At 32.9% G+C, this 20,251-nt stretch overlaps 2 protein-coding genes and 1 long non-coding RNA gene across 4 annotated transcripts; 2 read left to right on the top strand and 1 right to left on the bottom strand.

Moving 5' to 3' along the window:
• Positions 1-241: 241 nt before the first annotated feature.
• FBL17 (RNI-like superfamily protein) lies at positions 242-5,003 on the bottom strand. The gene is made up of 11 exons (XM_011081650.3): positions 4,247-5,003; positions 3,752-3,853; positions 2,705-2,849; positions 2,424-2,608; positions 2,226-2,330; positions 1,935-2,032; positions 1,618-1,838; positions 1,464-1,530; positions 1,279-1,364; positions 788-886; positions 242-578 (listed from the first exon to the last, which is right to left on the bottom strand). The coding sequence occupies exons 1-11, from the start codon at positions 4,870-4,872 to the stop codon at positions 510-512; spliced, it is 1,803 nt and encodes a 600-aa protein (XP_011079952.2). The 5' UTR covers positions 4,873-5,003; the 3' UTR covers positions 242-509.
• A 1,509-nt stretch (positions 5,004-6,512) lies between these two features.
• LOC105163337 (uncharacterized) lies at positions 6,513-10,938 on the top strand. Of its 2 annotated transcripts, XR_002287272.2 has the most exons (4): positions 6,515-6,675; positions 6,766-7,003; positions 7,773-8,061; positions 10,649-10,938. It is a non-coding gene; the product is annotated as an uncharacterized LOC105163337 (long non-coding RNA). The 2 variants fall into 2 exon arrangements; XR_016065836.1 differs by having other exon boundaries at positions 6,513-6,675; positions 6,766-8,061.
• A 4,199-nt stretch (positions 10,939-15,137) lies between these two features.
• LOC148787963 (zinc finger protein JAGGED-like) lies at positions 15,138-20,046 on the top strand (the record flags this gene model as incomplete). Its single annotated transcript, XM_088881278.1, has 5 exons — positions 15,138-15,276; positions 15,822-15,956; positions 16,251-16,335; positions 16,964-17,025; positions 19,824-20,046. Coding segments are annotated over 4 exons (381 nt in total), but the record flags the coding sequence as incomplete, so codon positions are not given.
• Positions 20,047-20,251: the final 205 nt, after the last annotated feature.

The raw sequence follows: 20,251 nt of genomic DNA, 5'->3' as shown, positions 1-20,251 counted from the left end.
GAGAACTTATAATTTATAAAACAATAAAAATATTTATAATTATATCAAATTTCAAACAGAAATAACTGTAATTTATCCCAAAAAAAAAAAAAAGAATTTATGGTTCACACGTTAAAGATTTTATTTTTATTTGATTTCCACTTTACTAAATTGCAAAGCCTAAACTTTGCGAGACTAAGGAGTCCACGAAGATAATGAACAAAATAACAGGAAATGGAGCATTCATTTCATGTTGCACAGATGAAAGAAACAAATGATTTATTAGTAACTGGAGTTCACATCAGAGTGAGTTTATAAACTCCTTATTGAATGACATCACCTGTTTTAATTGGAGAAATGTTTTTTCACTACATATTAAGGCACAAAAGCCTCTAGAAAAGTGTATAAGCTAAAGAATGGCTGAACAGACTGGCCAACATCATGCGGCCCCCAATTAAGTTTAACAACAAACAAGTACATACTCCATGCCTCAAGCCCTGGAGTAACAACAGAGTGAACCAGCACATATATTAGGAGGTTACGTTAACTGTACATTGGCGTTTCCCGGGCCTTCTCCAATTCTTCTCATCCTCGGATGGCTGCAGAAGGTAAGCGCGAAGTGAGTAAAAGTTCACAATTGCAAAGTGCTGTAAGATTTTCACACAATTACATGTGATGTGTATCATCATAATACAAGCAATATCCAAGCAACTGCAGAAGGAATTAAGGAATTATGCCAAGCCTAACCGCTCTAGTTCCTACACCACTACAGATCCCTGATTGCACAGGTAATGAGCAGATGTTTTACCTGAGGACTACAAAAATATGGAAGGCGGACTCTTTTGGAGCCATCAGGTAGACGTTTGGAGGGAACATGATTTTCCACAGCTGGAGAATCACTGTAGACCTGCACAGAGTTGATGGAAGTTCCAAAATGCAAGGTAACTATTAGTATTATTATTATAATTATTTTTATTTATTTTTTTTTTTTTTGGGGGGGTGGGGGGGAACTCATAAAATGTAAAAGAAAAATCACTTGAAATTTTCAAAAAGCTTGTCATATAAAATTGATGCATGGGAATCAGAGCACAAAGAACAATTTCCAGATTCAGAAGTTACAGTGGAATTTTTCATAAATTACCCACTAAGCATGTATCACAGGGTCTCCATGCAAGCATGAAAGTATTTAGGTTATATAATTTAAAAAGGGATGATTAGCTCTATATCATATTGCACAGAAATTTGGCCATAATTAGAACTGCTTGTTTGAATCAGTGGAAATGATAGTTTGGCTACTACCTGAGCCTCAATGGTTTTAACCAGCATGCCTTCGCAATCTGATGCATGTACACTTTCTAAACTTGGGCATTGAAGTAGCAGTCTCTCTAGTATCAAAACACAGTAAATATGTCAAATTCTAAGTTCAAGAAAGTAAACTAATATTTTGAAAGAGGTAGAAGCTATAAAGAACTCAATGAAAATACCTGGATGTAAGTTTCTACAAGAGTTGAGGTTCAAATCATTTAGATGTGGACAATTTAGATATAATGCCTGCATTAAATTAATCATATTCAGGCCATAAAACAGGAATACATTCCCTTAACACGAAACAGAGAAGTTTTTAACTAGAGATCTTACATCCAAGCCAGAACAACCCCATAAGCTAAGTTTCTTCAACCGACTATGCTTGATAATTAACTTCTGGTATATGAGATGCAACTTGCTGTTGGGTGTTTTCTGTAATTCAGTGTCATTATCCTCCTCATCAGTGGACTTCTCAGAATTGGGATCACATATGGTCATTCCACAATCCATCAGTTCTAGACGAGGCAGCTGGGCAGCAGCAAACTGAATGCCACCTACAGATGTGGAAGGTATACAAAAAGTGCAAAGAACAATGAGGAGAATGTTTGATTACAAAACTATTAATGCATTGCAGAGGAAATGAAAATTACTCGAAGTGATGTTGGGACAAAGTGCAAGTAGAAGTTTTGATAATGTCTCAGGAAAGACATTGCAGATCATTCCAATGCCACTGTCGCTGATGCTAGACCTAAAATAAAGAAATGTAATCAAGGAAACATTAATCAGTTAGCAACTGAGATGGCATGCAAAAGTACTGATATCATGTTTTCCATTCACAGTAATCCTTAAGCTCAGTGGTATAGTATTCTATATTGCCAGAAATCATTAATTCAAATGTTTCATTTCTTGAATAAGTGCCAGAACATGGGCCTGAAACATACCCACTTAGATCAAGCAATTCCAACTTTGAAAAACTTGAAGTTATGGCAGCAACTGATGCATCAGTTATCTCTGATCCAAGAACAAGAGAAAGCATCCGCAATCCCCTAAAAACAAGGAAGCAGAGATATATATTTTCAGCAAAAACAGATGGAAGCATTTGCAGACCAAATTCACAACTCACAAACATGAACACAAACCTCAGATTGGCAGCCGAAAGAGCCAGCACTGCAGCATGTGAAAGCCGACTTGAAGCAATGTGAATGTTCTGAAGTTTCGGGCAGTTTCTTCCCAGACCATCCACAACAGTGGTAATATCAGTGCTATCATTTTCTTGGCGAGAAAAATCCAAAGATATCTCCCTCAAATTTGGGCAATTAAAAACCTGATGTCACAATGCATACAGAAAATCAGTCTCAAGTAAAAGAGGTGGTACTAGTCGATGTAATTTCAAAACCTTATGAACCTGAACTGCTATTACCATCTTAGAGAGGGAGTGAAGATCAGAAAGCCAAAGAGTTGACAGACTGGTTGAAGAAAATATAAAACCCCCCAGGTTACAGCACCCTTCCATCTTGAGACTGGTTAGGCACCTTTTATCCGCAATGAAACGACTCAACTCATCCCTGAACGAGTTTATAGACTGGGGTTATAATTATTTCCAAGATAAGTATTATACATAACAATTATCTCCAGAGAACATAGTCCATCTGTACCAAAATGTGGACGAAGAAAGATCCTGGATGATAACTTAGTTTATATAGTCAACCAACATCCCACATAAAAATACGAGGCAGTTAGTGATCACACCGAGCAAAGAAACATAGGGAAAAGTTGAAATTGGATAAAACGGATAATTTATATATGTGTGAATCCACTTTCTTCATTTGCATTTTTTTATTATGTGAAAAACAGTCAAAAAATACCAATGTTTTGCCTATGTCTTTACAAAACACAAAATTCAATGTGTTTCAACTTCTTTTTATTTATTTTACACTAATATAAACTATGAAAAACTCTCAAGAGCACACACACATATATCTCTATTCTCCCTAAACAAAGAAAAACAACTTGAAAGCACCCAAAAAGGCCCAGTATTTTTGGGACCAAGTATCTTTTCGTTGTAAATCATCACTTTCCACCTAGACGAGCAAATTCAGCAACACACTGCATAGCATTCACTTGAATTGAATAAAAAATTGTTAAGGCCAAAGTAAAGTTACATGAAACAACTGAGCAGGTGTCTGTCGCTCCATTTCTCTAGTTAAAACATTATTACGTTACAATCTGCCAACAACAAACAAAATTTCCCTGTGATTTGACCAGACTTGTTTGTATAAATTCTGCAAAAGTCAACCATCATCACTAACACATAGTTCAGTTGAACACTTAGTTTCAAGAGAATAATGACAGATTTCTTAAATTCAGGAGTAAAGTACAAATAATAAGCAGAAGATGTAAAATATTAATTTTGTAAAAGAGACAGACAACAAAACTAGGGATCTATATCAAAGACTGAAATTAGTACCCAGTGATCCGATTGATTGAGGAATCAGATGTAAAGATCTCCAGCGACTGCAAATTAGGGCAAGAGAAGGCAATGCAGGCAAGCATCGTTGCATCAACATCACTGCAAAACCAAAAGCAGAAAAATATAATCAGATCAAAGCATAGATTCCATGCCAATATTCTCAAGATTCATTTTACCATTAACTTTTTGAGTAGTACCAGTAATTTCCAACAGATTACACTGATAATACCCGAATGTTGAGATCCAATATTTCATCAGTAAAATTTTAAATTCCCGTTGAGATTATTATCGGATACGCTCTTTTTATTTAGCCTCTTATGAAAATCTATCCTATATCAGAATGCATCAAGCCTCTAAATTATAGATCGTTCTATTGTTTAACATCAGTTATAGTTCTTTGTAGAACAGTTATTTTTCATCCATGTGCTTAAGGTATCACTGGATCGACCCCATAAAACCCTGGATCTGACAGCAGCCCGTTAAAACCCTAACCTTTCGATACTAAGAGAGAGTTTTAAGAGTCCAGGACACTTCTGCAGCACGGATCCAACAAATCCAATCTGCGCCTTAGCCGGAACCCTAAGCCGGAGTTCCTCTGCCGCCCGCCAAAGCCGCCTTGTCGTCTCCCTCCACCCCCTACATACCCTAGCCGCCGAAAGCATCCCAGCCGGCGGTAATCTCCGTAAAATCTCCCATAAACAACTCGCGGGCAGCTTGCCCGACCCATCCAGTTCCGCATCCTCCTCCAAATCAAATTGCTCCTCTTCCAACTCATCAATTGAGTCAGCTACACTAACATCGTCAAATGACAGAGCTCTGCGGCGCCTCGCCGGAGGCAGAGGACGGACCACCGACTGAGGCGACTCACCCGTCAGTTTCCGAGACGCCGCCACCGTGGCGGAGCTAAGGGTGGTGATCGTGGAAGAATCGGCAGCGGGGGGGGTAGGTGTAGAAACGGGAGTAGACACATCATCGTTGTTAGTGGTGAAGGGACACTTATGGCCCTTCTTTGGCAAGCCGCAGCGGCCACAGTTGTAGTTGCCCCTCTTCTTGCCGCGCTTAATGAGGAAAGCAGGGTCGGAGATGGGGGTGGCGGGGTGGGGTTGGTGGCCCTGCATTTGGTGTTCCCTAAACCCACAGTGGAATACGGCGAAGAGCGAGGTGGGGTGGGTGAAAAAGGGTAGAGAATGAGGGAAGAAATAAAGGGCGGGGGAGCGGAGGGAAAGGCGCGGGAGAAATCAACAAATTGGCGCCTCAGTTTTTGAAATCACTTTTCTTATTGTGGGGTGGGGAGGAGACGCGCAATTTTCCCACTTTGGGTCAAAAACAAAACTATATCTATATATGTGCCGCTCTTTCACTGTCGCCGGCTATTATAACTTGAATTAACACATTTTATATAATTATAAACATATTTTTTTTATTACTTAAAAAATTATATATACCTTCTAATCTCCGTGTAATGACCAACTTATTTCGTTAGCCTCTATTATATTTTCATTCATTTTTTTGTGGTTAATCGATCAAAATTTTCTCTTTTTTAATTATAAATTATACTTTTATATACATATTTTTAAAATATTTTATTGAATTAATATACTTTGTGGATTATTTACTTTATCCACCTTAAAAAAAAATTTATATTTTTTCAAATTTTTTTTTAGTTTTTTAAAAAAAATAACAATATAAAATAATACTATCAATTTCATCTTCTAGAGGCTACATAATTATTTTTAATTTTATGGAGTATTAGTAATTATATTAAATCTCACGAGAAGGAGTTGTAATGTATTATAAGTTAAATGAAGATTTTTTAAATACAATTTTTGCTAATGTTTCTCTAAATTAGACTAATATAAGCCCAAATTGTAAGAGAGTCATAAGCTATTCATTGCAACTTATGGTATTTTTTTATAAATATGTTGAATTCTTTAATGCTCTTTTTGCCCTAACTATTCTTTGTATATTCCAAGAGTATCCCCATTCCAACCGCAACTAAATCTATCAATTTATTGGGCTACTTAGGTAATTTTTATTTGAGAGCTGCTAGTATCTTGTGTTTTTATTTAAATATTCAGATTGTTCAACGCTTCTTAAAATTTCAACAAAATTATTTTAGATTCCATAATTCTAAATGTAGTTAGATCTCATTTTTTTCTTTGTAAAGATCCTTCATTATTTGACCGTGTTTGCTCCTGTAAGAATTAAATTTTAATTATTACTCGATGAAATGGACCAACAAACACATATTAAAAGGGTGAGAATGATTTGTAATTCATGTGCACGCAATTTTGTTTCTTCGTGGGTAGTGTGCAAGAGGTTAATATATATATAATATTTAAAAAATTTACAGATAATGCAAGATTAGAGGATTAATATAATAAGTATTTCTATGTGTGCTCATTGTATGGTATTTTTTTTTGGTTTGTAGAATTCTTCATGGTAGATATATTAAGTGGTAATTTAAGATAAACAGAAAATAAAGATAATGCTTAATTAACTTTGGTCTTAAGATAGAAATTATTACATTGATTTATGACATCGTCAAATTGATTAATTTTTGGAAGAACTAACACTTTATTGTTCGGACGTGCTCACTAATATATTAAAAAAAAAGAAAAAGAAAAGAAGAGAGAGAGAGAGTTTTAATGAATTGGTTTCTTCTTTTTCTTGTTTATTTCATTTTAGTAAATTATTTTACCGTTATGGCATTTTGTTATTTTTACAAATTATTCTGACGATAAATATAAGCCAGAATCTGAGAATCACTCTCACAACACAACACGGCAAAAGAACAGTCCCCTCTTTCTTCTCTTCTTTCCTTTTCTTCCAATTTCATTCTTCCACCATCTCCGTGGAAGAAGACGCTTCCACTTCAGGGACTAACAACATCTCTCCCAATTTCTGAACGAATGGATTGAGTAAGTTTCGCAATTCCTCTTTTTCCTGTTGTAGTTTCTTGCTTTCTTGTATCAACAGAAATTTTATTAATGGTTCTAATATCCTTGTAGAATCCAAGAATCATACGGCTGATAACAGATGATGAATTCGACTGGGAGTTACCCCCAATGAAGGACCAATTCTGAGGGGATAGAAAAAAAATCAAGATTCCAACGGTGAAATCCTCAAGCATGTGGGTGGGTTGACTTGAGTTTCTCAAGAAATGAATCGTCAATTGCTTGGGCAACCCTTGTGGTTTTGGACATTTCTACTCTTGAAGTCGTGCATCAAGATTCCTCCATTATCAAGGTTCGAATTCTTCATGTTCTTGAGAGGTCTTATGTATGAACTCTCTTTTCTTGTTTTCAGTTTTGTTATTCTGATTCTTGATATGGTACAATTGATTGCTCTTCTTGTGAATTCTTGTGTTCCATGCTTCTTGGTGAAATAACCAGTTTTTTTTTCCTTCCCTTTATTTTATTTATTTTTCTTTTTCATGTTTTCTTCTGCAATTGCTAAATCATTGGTATAATTTTGAAATTTATGAATGCTTGCTCTATTTACAAGAATGATGTGTTGTGGCCATTGTGGTTGATCCTCCATTTCCCACAATTAGAGGTTTTATTTCCATAAGCTTGCCCTGTTTTTCCTTGTCACATGTGATGAAATTTTCAAGTAAAACTACATGTTTTGGGATCGGTGAGATTTAATTTCTGGTGTCATTCTTTTGCGGTATCAAGCTTTCTGTAACTTCAGCAGATTCTTACTTTGAATTGGAGAGTCACATTGCGAAATCTTTAACTCTCTTGTTTGGCTTGCTTTTGATTCGTCTTGACAAATTTGGAGTTTCTAGAAACTCTATTTTCTATTAGTTTTTTGGGTGTGAGTCTCTTTGTGAATTTATTGTATTATAGGTATGGAATGATTTTATGGTCCAGAAAATGTCGGTTATCACGCCTCCGGATGGTCATGGTTACTATATTTTTCCTGAATATATATTGTTACTGCAGCTCCCTTTCTATGGATTTCATTGTTATGCCACTATTTGTCCTTACTGAAATCATTGGAAAGTCTGCAGGCTTTGTATTGGCTTGTCATCTTGAGCTGTTGGTTGATCTTCCTACCATTGGGATAGGAAAGACAGTGAGTCTTGGCAACAATATAAATGCATGCATGTTATGCTTAAAAAACGTTACTTACTAGTTCCGCATTTTACCTGTGTGAATGTGATGCCAATTATTTTGTTTCCGTGTGTGAGGTCGTGTTGATGGTTTTACGCAATCTAGAATAGGACAAGTGTCTGAAGCTAATGGAAAGTTGTGTAGTGATATCTTCACCTTGATCGGCGACTCTGGGTCTTAGGAGTGGTAAGTAATGCCTTTGCTTTTCCTACTATTATCTTTGTATCAATCAGTTTCACCTATCTCTGTTTTGATGCATACATGTGATTCTCTAAACTTTGACAGATTGATGTAAGAGGTTGGACCATGTCGAACTTTACTAAGTATTTATTTACACCAACACATGCAGCATACAATTATAAAAGGATACCACCTTATTTGATATATCATTTTCTAGTAATACATATAACATGCATTTATTTGGTTCTTCATGTGAAGTATTAGTTAGTATATAACATGCATTTATTTGATTCTACAAGTGAAACATATTAGTTAGTATAGGTGATCTTAATCGTTTGTTAAACACTGAGGGGCTAGGGTTTATTGGTTGGCGAGTTATGTGCGAACTAAATGGCTTCGTTTCATTAAGGATTGTGCGGGAAACAAAAGGGTTAATTCGGATTTAAACGCTCAATTAAAACACATGTTGGTTGCTAAAAGTATGTTTTTTGACGACATTCTGGAACCTAATGGTAGTTGTATCTTCATTTTCCTCTCATCATGTTTCTAACTGAAAGGTAACCGATGCCCAATTAATTCTTGTCTCTCGATTTTTTTCCCATATTATGAAATCAAGAAAGGCTGAAACTATTGAATTTACACTTTGAAAACTACAAAACTCAAATTTACTGCATTAATTTCTGTGGAAAGCCCTCGCTATCACCATTTGATTTGGAAATAATGGGATCATGGATTTTGAGGTTGCTCAAAATGTGAAGGATGCAAGCATAGAGTTCAGACTTAAATTGGAGAATGAATCCTCCTCTTTTTGTGGATTTATTCTTAATTCATTTATTGAGTTGGGTTTTCTTCATGCGCTTGTTTCAAAAGAATTTGTTGTTATACATTTATCATTCTTGTATGAATTTACAGAAAGCATATCGGTTCATGTTGCTAGCATCTTTATCTTTGCAGGTGTATCATCGAAAAATATATTGGAATATCTATATTATACAACAATGAATTATTTGACTTGTGAACTTTTGAAATGAAATCCTATGCTAAAATGTACAATGCTTGTCTAGATGCCAATTTAAATCCAAGATGAGTTGGTAGTTTTTTGTGAAATTTTTTGTAATGTCAGATTTTGGTAGATGATTTTTAAAGAACATAAAGTTTTGGTAACTTAATAAATATTGAAATGGAGAACTTTTTTTACTTTTACTAATTACTAACAAAACTTAGTTTCTTTTTTACAAAAGGATTTGTTTTCTCTTTTCAAGTGTTCTTTTTTACAAATGGAGAACTTTTTTACTCTTACTGATTACTAACAAAACTTAGTTTTCTTTTTTACCAAAGGATTTGTTTTCTCTTTTCAAGTGTTCTTTTGTTGCGCACTGATGTTTTCAAAATTAGTATGAAGTGTTCTAATTTATCTTCAACCAAAATGAAAGATAAATAGACAAAGTTTGAAATGTATTTAATCAATTATTCATGTACTTGTTTTTGGAAAATGCATGAAATGTCGCAACTTTTGACTTCCAAGAAATGTGTTAAAATTTTTATTTCTGTAAATAATAACTGATTTAAAATATTTTCTGTAGTTCTTTGGAAAACTTAAGATGCACTTTGTTTCCTAGTTTTGGAAAATTGGATTAACTTTTGGGTTTTCAAAGAAGTGCATAATTAATTTTACTTGTGATAAATGATAATATAAGACATGTATTATTAACTATATTTGTGTGAAAAAGCTTTTTAAGATATATATGCAGAGGTATTCTGAAAATAAAAAATAATTGGCATCTAGGCAAATATTCTACAATTTAGTATGTGCTTTTTCATTTTTGAAGTTCACAAGTGAATTAATTTGTGGTTGTATGACAACGATATTCCAATATGTTCACTATGATGCACCTACAAAGTTCAGATGTCAATAATGTGGATATGGTGGCTTTGTAAAATTTGTACAAAAATTTTAAATATATGACAAACAAAAGTTTTGAGAAAGCAACATGGGAACCTAACACAGTGTATGAATCAAGAATGAATCAATAAAAATAGTGGAGGATTATCTCCTGTTTAGGCCTCAACTCTGAAGTCTCTAGCGTCCAACACATTTAAAGCTGTCTCAAGATTCATAATCACATGTCTTCCAAATTAAAATGGTGAGAATGTGAAGGTTCCGTAGAAGTTAGGCACAAATTTGGGTTTTGTAGTGTACAAAGGAAAATACAATGGTTTATCATTTCTTGAATTTTAAATATGGGAAAAAATTGGTAGAGAGGGAATGGATAGGGACAAAGGTTGCTTTTTCGTCAGAAAATGACAATGAGGAAGAGACAGATACACAACTTTGGTTCTGGATGATGTCAAATTGCATTTTTGTAAGCAATCAATGTGAAACAGTTTTAGTTGAGTGTTTAAATTCCTATTTTAACCTTTAGTTTCTCGCATCGTTCTTAGTGGGACGATGTTATTTCGGTAAGCATAGAACTGAAAAAACCAAATAGACTCTAGAGCCTTGAGTCTTAATAAACGAGTATGAATAGACTATAGATTGTTATAATTGTGGTGTACATTACTGTTAAAGACTCTCGTCTTTTGTTTTCTTCAGGTTGACATTAGATTGCCTTCGAAAGCATGACTTAATCATCGACTGACGTAATGGAAGTGGCAGATCATATAACTCCAGCGGCGTTGATATCAAGAAAAGAGTTCCGTCTGACAAACCTATCTTGAACTTGCTTCATAGTGAAGAACTTGTCTCGGATTGTCTTCCGAGTTGGAGCCTCATGGGTTTTCGAGGCTTTTGTTTATGTAAATTAGAACACTTTGTTTATAGAACTTCGACATTCTCTGTATTATTTTTTTTATTTAAAGGCAATAAAGATTGTTATTTTTTTCTGGCCCAAAGAAGTAAAACTTCTGAGTTACACATTTCGTTATTTTAATTAACATGTAAAATATAAGTGCATTGCTATTAAGCATAAACCTCTTTTAGAAATATGAAATTTATATTGAACGGCAAGAATAGAAAATTCAATAAAATTGAGAAATATCTTAATTTTCATAAGGTAAGAATATTAAAATAACAACAAAGAAAATACATAAATTTGGAGGAATTGTCTGCATATGTTTCTAATTGTAAAACATACGAGCTCGTTAAGTTTATTTGTTTAGAACTACCATCGACATGAGGCATCAAGAAGTTCGAGAATTGAAAAATACATCTTTAACTCTTTTTTACATAATAATCTTTATTTTATCTAATATGAGTTAAAAGTAAGAAATTTGTAGTAAAATAATATGAGTTTCTTTTTTATATAGTTTTTCGACACTACCAAGCACTAGGGCTGCAATTGAACCGACCTCGGCGACCAGAAAAAAATTGGTTGGACCTTGAGCTCAATTCACACGAGCCGAGCTGGAGCTCGAGCCCATTTAATTTTTTATAAGAATATTTGAATTTGAAAAAAATATGAACTATTGTACCATTTGAAATATATTATTAAAAAATCTAAATAAGAACTAGGAAGAAAATTTTCACAAAAAGACCAAAAAGAATCAATACGATGAAAGAAAATTAAAAGCCATGAAAAATCATTTGGTATAATCATTTAATGAGAAGTAACCAAAGTTCCATACCACTACTTAGTTTTTGACTAACATCAACAAATTCATATAAATTATATTAAATATTTATTTATAAAAAAATTATCAAAACGTATTAAATTTATGAGATATTGACTAATAGTTCTAATATATAGTGAATAATTGCATTTTGATGTAATAGATATTGAAATTGTAACAATAAAATTCATATGCATTATATTAAATATTTATTTACAACAAAATTAGTAAAACATACTAAATTATTGATTAAACTTGTTCTTAGATAATATAAACCAAAATATCGTATTTTAATATCATCTAAAACTAAAATATGATATATTAACTAATAACTCCAAAATATGGTGAATTCAAAAATAAATGAATTTTGTTGTAGTAGATATTGAAATTATCACGATAAAATTTATATGCATTACATTAAATACTTATTTACATGGGTACTTACCTTTTCGGGAGCATATTTTGACAATCTCACAAAGTGCAACTCGTACTCAACAACAGATAAATCATTCTGCTTTAGTTCAAGGAATTCAACTTTCTTACGGTTTCTGTAGACCGGTGGAGTATATTTGTCAGCAAATTCTTTTAAAAAATCATTCCACGTCAAAGTGACAAGTCGGTTCTTGCTCCTTGGAACTGTTTCCACCAGTCTAAGGCGTCTTTCTCCAGTAAGGACACTGCGTACATCAACTTTTGCTCAGAAGTACACTCAATTCTGTCCAACACCCTTTCCGTGTTTCTCAGTCATTCTTCGGCTTTTGCAGGATCAGTTGTAACTGCAAATACCTTCGTCCCTTGTCTCCTTACTATTTTATAATTTTTATATAGTTGCATCCTGTGGTTGGGGTTTTGGAGGTGGAGCCATCCTCTGCATCATTTCTAGAAATTGTTGCATAAAGAGCTTAATTTCTGGTTGTTGGGACATTTCTATTTTGGGATTCTAACCCTTGATATTCTGATGCAGAATCATGACCCTGCACAGACTCTAATGACTCAGTTGGGCCAGGAACGTTTTTCATTAACGCTTCCATCCTATATGAAATACGCACATGTAAGTAGATTTCTAATATTTTCCTCACGTATAATATCACATTTCATTTACTATCCCTAGAAAATCTAATCCCTGCTCTGATACCACCTAATGTACCACCCCCTATCGCTACTAGGGCTATATCTTCCCTAAACGTCATACTTATAGTAACCCATGTATCCATATATATAAATATGCACATAATCATCTAATCAATATGCATACGTAATCTCAACGTCATAACAAGCATAATCAACCCACAACATCATGTATACATATCAAACACCACAAGTAATCCCCACGCTTACGTTCTCTCTATACAAACAAAATACGATTTATACTCTAACTGACAAAGAGGAAAAAACTGCATACTGGCCCGACCTGCCTAAGTATAGCGTGTAGACCTCGTCTTCAACAGGCAGACACCTCATAGTCTATTCCTGAAAGAAAATATCAGTAGAGGAATGAGCCTTCCATTCAGTAAGTAAATAACCAGCCCTATCTATATATGCATATCAATCCCGAGTTGGGGAAAGGACTCTGCCAGTTCTGGTAGATCTAATAGATCTGCTCTTGTTACCTCCATTATTTTATAGTGCAATGATCAGATCTTCTCTGAATTTCGGTTTTGGAACCTCTGTGGCCTTCCTCTTTTGATGTAAAAGAGGTATTGTCCCAAGGGCGTCCCTGATTCTCTCTTGTCTGGATTTTGAGGTCTCAGGGCTCTCCTTTTAGTTTCTCTTTAGAACTGCAACTTCTGCCTTCACATTTGTAAGGTCCTTGTGTAGATTGGGAAAGATCTTAAGGACCTTGTCCACCTTCTGGCTCAAAGATTCTATTTTCATGAATTAACCTATGTCCATAGTCTTGAACTGTCTTTTGTATCACTCTCAAATTTTGGGAGATCTTTCATGTGTCCGACTCGAGTTCTTTCCAATTAGTTCCTTTAATCATAATTTTTAGAATTGCAATTATGCAGGAATTTACCCGTTCCGCTTCTCTTGGCTGTGATTCTACCATGGACTTCAATGGAGTGTAAACACCTCACCGTATTTACTGGTAGTACTTGTAGAACTTCAAAATTTCTCAGCCATTCACGTTCTTCTTCTGGCGTGAGAGGTTTTGGATCAATCCTCTTGGGATCATTTTGACATTTTCAGGAATTTTCATGAGAAATTCCCTCATCTGTATTTTCAGAATCTAGGAATATTCCATATTTTCATTATAACTCGAACTTTCGTTCGGTTTAAGCTTTCTCCATTAGTGGATAAATAATATCATTAAGCTTGTTGTTTTGAGATCATATATATAAACTAAACTATCATATTTTAATATCATCTAAAACTAAAATATAAGATGTTGACATAATTCTAATATATAGTGAATAAATTTATTTTTGTTTTAGTGGATATTGAAATTATAACGATAAAATTTCATACGCATTATATTAAATATTTACTTACAAAAAAAATTATCCAAACATACTAATTGTTGGTTAAGCTTGTTTTTAGATAAAATAGAGCAAAATACCATATTTTAATATCATCCAAAATTAAAATATAATATATTGGCTAACAATTATAATATATGGTGAAAATTTTGAAATATAAGCATTTTGTTGTAGTGGATATTGAAATTACAATGATAAAATTTATATGAATTATATTACATATTTATATACAAAAAAATTTACCAGAATGTACTAAATTATTGATTAAGTTTATTTCTGGATAATATAAACTAAAATATTATATTTTAATATCATTTAAAACTAAAATATGAGACAGTACCACACTGTTCTTTTTATTTATCCAAAAAAAAATTATTTTATTCTTAACTCAAATACTCACTTTACCATCATTTTGAGGAATTTTGTAATTTAGATTTCATAATTTTATGATTTTAATATATTAATTTATATTTTATAATATATCATTCGACTAATATAATTCACACAATTGTTAGATCTGATCGGCTAAAATTTTCAATCGATATATAATAAAATAGAATCATTGAGACTATCCACTTAAGCGCCACTTATCCGCAAATGTGGACAATCTGAATGAACTTTATTATGCCAAATGAAATATAATATATTTTTTAGATAAAAATAAAAAAATCATTAGACTTCATCCAAAAGAGATCTTAGCAATATTATCTAACAACTTTGTGGATAAAGAATTAAAAAATATTAAAGTATATTAGTTTTTTATCTTTTATTTTTTGAAGTATATTCAATATCTTTTTTGATAAATACTGAATAAAATAAAGAAAAAAATCTCTCAAATTTATTTTTAATTTGAATTTCCAAGCAAATGTTTACCGTTGGAGGCTAATTTTTATAAGCATTCTAAATTAAAAAGAAAAAAGAAAAAAGAAAGAAATGCTACCGTTGATTGGCCCACTATATATTACACACTAACATTTGTTATGATTTCATCTTTTCAAACTCTTCGATCAGTTTCCTTCACTTTCTCTCTCTTTGTTCTTGTTTTTCCAGGAGACCAGAGGGAAATCCATTAGACGCGAAGATTACACTAAAGATGGTATACAGGCCTCAGAGGACAGCTCCTCGTCTGCTGGTACATTACTTTGTCTTTAGTACTATTGCCTGCGGTTTTTTTATTACATCTTCTTGAAGTTAAGCAAAAAGTAAAAGAAAAAGATGAAACCAAGATTACAACTGATCAGTCAATGAAATTTTCTGAAATTCTGTAATAATATATATATATATATATATCATCTTCTTACCCTTCCCTTATGCCGTGGATTACGAAAAGGGAACAGTTTTCAGAATTTGATTCTTGTGTTTTTGTGCTTCTCAGAAACTTTTGATATCAATTTTTGTTTCTTCTGCAAAGATATTTTGCTTGTGCAATAAAACTGAAAACTCTCTTGCTCAAATCTTCAATTAATCAACAAATTCCCCCCAAAATCTTAATTCAGATTCTCTCCACCTTTCTTGAAAAGAGTTTTCGGGCTTTTCATGGGATTTTGTAGTATGAAAAGGAAACCCCTGTAGTAAGTATGATAAGACAGCAAGAAAAATCTTGATTGGGGTGAATTAGGTTGGAATTTAGGTATAAGATTAGTCTGATCAAAGTTGATTTAATTGGCATATTTGCAGGAGGCTACAGGAAAAAGAAAAGCGGCGCTAAGGAGGGAAAAGATGAGGCCGGGAAGGTCTACGAGTGCAGGTTTTGTTCCCTCAAGTTCTGCAAGTCTCAAGCCCTTGGAGGACACATGAACCGCCACCGTCAAGGCAACCTCTTTTCATTGCCCTAATTTCAATGTTCTACGTTTTTCTACACATTATAAAATCAAGACAATTTCCATCACTGCATCTTTCTTATTAACCCTCAATAAATAAAAGTAGAGTTGTAAAATACTCCCCTTCGATTTTTCGCCAATTAGTTTTCCTTGTACAGTGGAGCATTGTCTTGTCAATCCCTGTTCTCATTCATGTAAGGAAAATGTTTCTGGGCTACTGTATTTTCTTTTTGTTTTTCTTTGGATTCTTGCTGAAATTTTTTATTTCTTCATTATATTTTCTCAGATAGGGAGACAGAAACCTTGAACAAGGCTCGTCAACTGGTCTTCACTAACGATTTGGCTCCTGCTCACCTAGGTTATGTTTCAAGGTATATGTATGAACTCTCCCCATCCCTTTTCTTCCTTTACTTAATTCATTTTTAAATTTTAGATGTTCAAACTTTGAGATACTAAGAAAACAAAGAAAAGGGCTCAAGGTTCTATATATGTTCTATTACTGATCGATATTCCTTCTACAAATTCTTCAGTGCAATCTTATTCTGTCTTTTTAATTTTTTTTGTTGTTTCTTTTCCCCATTTGGCTGTCATGATTTGAAGTGTTGAGACTATTTTTCATGGGCTCTTGAAAGGATTTTGAGAAATGACGATGTTTGTACATTATTCTAGCAGCTGTAAGTTCTTTCGTGAAAATTTCTGTTGACGTATATTTGACATGAGCATATCTCGTGTTTCCCTTGTTTACACTGTATATCTCCACTCTTTAAATACGAAATAATATTTTTATTTGTTAAAAATAAACATTTCAGATTTATGCATGCATTGAAATTTTAAAAATTTTCACTATATTGAACACAAGAATATTGTGAGATGTTTTTTTATTTTATTCTTCTATCCTCTTGCTTAGCCATATGCTTATCTAGTCTTTCTTTTGTTTTTTTGGGTTTGGGTCTTTCCCTTCTTGTAATGGAATTTAATCACATTTGCGTGTTTTCACAGTGGATTCCCATTTGGTGGTTGATAGTGGAAACCAAACTTGAGACTGCAAGCCATCAGAATTGGTAAGTCTGTGTGAGAGGTTAGTGATGTTTTCGCAAATTTTCTGCAATTTAGCTGCTAGTGATGCTTCCTTCGCTAGCACTTTAGTTTGAAAAAGTTTTGGCTTTGATCGGCAACTGGGAGTCTACTACTTTAGGAGCAGTAAGTTACTACTATTATCTTTGTTACCAGTCAATTTCTGTTGCATATTATGCCTTTGAATTGGAGAATGCCACATGTATTTATGTTGTTATCTTCTATGTCTTGGTTTATTCGTAGTTTTGCCTTATTAGCATGTTTATTGTTAGCAATTATTTTATTGATAGAGATGTCATATTATTTATTGGCAATTATTTTATTTGCAAGCTTATTGTCAGCAGTATTGTCATTGTCTATGTCTTGTTAGTGCCATTAAAATTGTGAATTGTCTAGCATGTTTCAAGTCCCAAAGAGCATCAGATAGATATGACGAGTCATCATTAGAAAATTCCAAAAGTATGTATTCTGCAATTAAAAATGGCGGCCTAACACATGTAGCATGCATATATTTGATTCTACAAGTGAAGCATATTAATAGTATTATAGGTTATGTGTACTCGTTTATTAAAGGTTGAAGGCTTTGGATTTGGTTTTGCAAATTCTGTGTTACCGAAAAACTTTATATTGCTAAAAATTGTGTGGGAATCAAAAGGGTTGAGTAGGATTTAAACACTCAATTGGGACGCATTTTGGCCGCTAAAAGTATGCTTTTTGATGATATTTTCGAACCTAATGTTAACTTGTGTATCTTCATATTCCTCTCGTCAAATTTCTAACCGAAAAGAAACCAATGTCCTTATTAGTTCTTCCTTGCCGACTTTTCTCCCATATTTTGAAATCAAGGAGGCTGAAACCATTAAATTTATACTTTGTAAACTTCAAATCCAAATTTTGTGCGCTGATTTCTTTGAAAAACTCACGTGACCATCATTTTGACTCGGAAAGAATATGATTGGGAATGTTTGAGGTTGTTGAAATGTGAATGGTGCAAGTATAGAGTTGAGACCTAAATTGGAGAGCGAATCTCCCCTTTTTTTGTAAATTTATTCTTGACTAATTCGTCATGTTGGGTTTTCTTCATGAGCTTATTTTGAAACTTTTTGTTGTTATACATTTAAAATTATTGTATGGATTTACAGAAATCATGTTGGTTCATGTTTAACATCTTATGGTTGCAGGTGTATCATAGAAAAATATCGAAAATCTATATTATCCAACTATGAGTTATTTTATTTTGTGGACTTTGGAAAATAAAATACTATGCTAAAGCGTAGAGCGGTTGTCTAGATGCCAATTATAATTTTTTAAGAAGATTTCGTGAATTTTGTAAATATACGTAATCTCAAACATTTGATAAATATTTTTTAATGAACAAATTAATACTAGATATGGGATTTTTTTTAGTTTTATTGAATAATCATCCATAGTATATTTCTAAAAAAATTATTTTCTTTTTTATTCTTTTACTGAGATTTGTTTTCTCTTTGTCAAGTGCTTTGTGTTATCAACTCATGTTTTCAAAATCAGTATCAAAATGCACTAATTTCTTTAAGATAAATTTACAAACTTTGAATATTTTGTGCAATTTTAATAAGTATATAGATGTATTTCATTTACTTGTTTGTGGATAAGTGCCTAAAAAAAGTCACATGTTTTTATTTTCAAAGAAAGTCATTAATTGATCTTTATTGTCATTTAAAGCAGTTTTTGTATTCTTGGAAACACTTTGAAGTTTGAAGTGCATTCGATTTATTACTTTTGAACAAATGAAATTTTTTTCTTTAGAATTCCAAAAAAGTGTATAATTAACTTTGTTGTTGTGATAAATAATTGTATTGATAATACTTAAAGAACTACATGCATTACCTATATTGCTACTCGCCAAGATGTGGTAACAATTTTTTTAAAATGATAGGTGTACAAGTAATATAAAAATAAATAATGAGATTGGCATCTAGACAACCGCTTTATCTTGTAGTGTATGATATTTTATTTCTGAAGTTCAAAAATAAACTAATTTGTGGTTGCGTAGTAGTGATTTTCAATAAATTTTACTATGATACACCTGCAAAGGTTGAACGTTGACATGGACAAATATGGTGTTTCTGTACAATTTGTACAAAAGTTTTAAATGTATGACAACCAAAAGGTTTTGAAAAAGCAAATTGGATAAAACCTAACATAATGAATAATTTGAGAATAAATTAACAAAAACAATGGAGGATTATCTCTCTTTTAGGCATCAACTCCGAACTACCTTGCATTTTTCACATTTAAACTGACCTCAAAGTTCATAATCCTATTACTTCCAAGTTAGAATGTTGAGAATGTGAAGGTTTCATAGAAATCACGTACATTTTTGGATTTGAAGTATACAAAGAAAAAATACAATGGTTTCACCCTTTCTTGAATTTTAAAATATGGAAAAAAAAATCGGTGGAGAATAACTAGATAGGGACAAAGGTTGCGTCTTTGGTTAGAAAAATGGTAGAGAGGAAGAGATAGATACATTAGTTATCATGTTGTTTTAGATAGTGTCAAAAAGCACATTCTTTTTAGCGGTCAATGTGAAACAATTGAGTGTTTGAATCTCCTACTTCAATTCTTAAATTTCCCCGCACAGTTTTTAACGACATGAAGTTATTTTGGCAAGCACATAATTGAGAAATCAAATACAAACTCTAGAGCCATCAATCGTAATAGATGTATTTATTGATAGATACATTATGCATTTTGCTCTTTACAAACTTTAAATGATACTGATATTGTTGATTATGTGCAGGGTAATGCTAGTGAAGATGATCCGACAAGTGTTAGCCAAATGATACAGTCGTCAACTTGCTTCACTAACACACTAGCTTTCATGACACACACAAGAGCCTTGCGGTTCCTTTTTCAGGACATCGACATCTATTATGTTTAGAACAAATTTGACCTATTGTAAATAAAGAATACTTTGTTTGTAGTACTTTTGGTCTTCAGTGGAAAAAGCCTTTGTGATTTAAGTTCCTCTTTTTATTTTATATTCTTTCAATTTTTAATGTGACGCAACACCATTTACAAAGTATTAGAAATATGTCTATATGACTTAAACACGATTAGTGGAAAGAGAGCATTATTTATCAAGCATATCAAATAACTCGTTGTGTTGGATCCAAGAAAGTAGTAATTGCAAGAAACAAGTAAAAGATAGTGTTGCACCATCAAAGT

The sequence above is a fragment of the Sesamum indicum genome, linkage group LG6 (assembly GCF_026168435.1).
Source record: "Sesamum indicum cultivar Baizhima isolate 11 linkage group LG6, ASM2616843v1, whole genome shotgun sequence".
In the NCBI taxonomy this organism is placed as follows: Eukaryota; Viridiplantae; Streptophyta; class Magnoliopsida; order Lamiales; family Pedaliaceae; genus Sesamum; species Sesamum indicum.
This window is presented reverse-complemented; position numbering and strand designations above follow the sequence as displayed.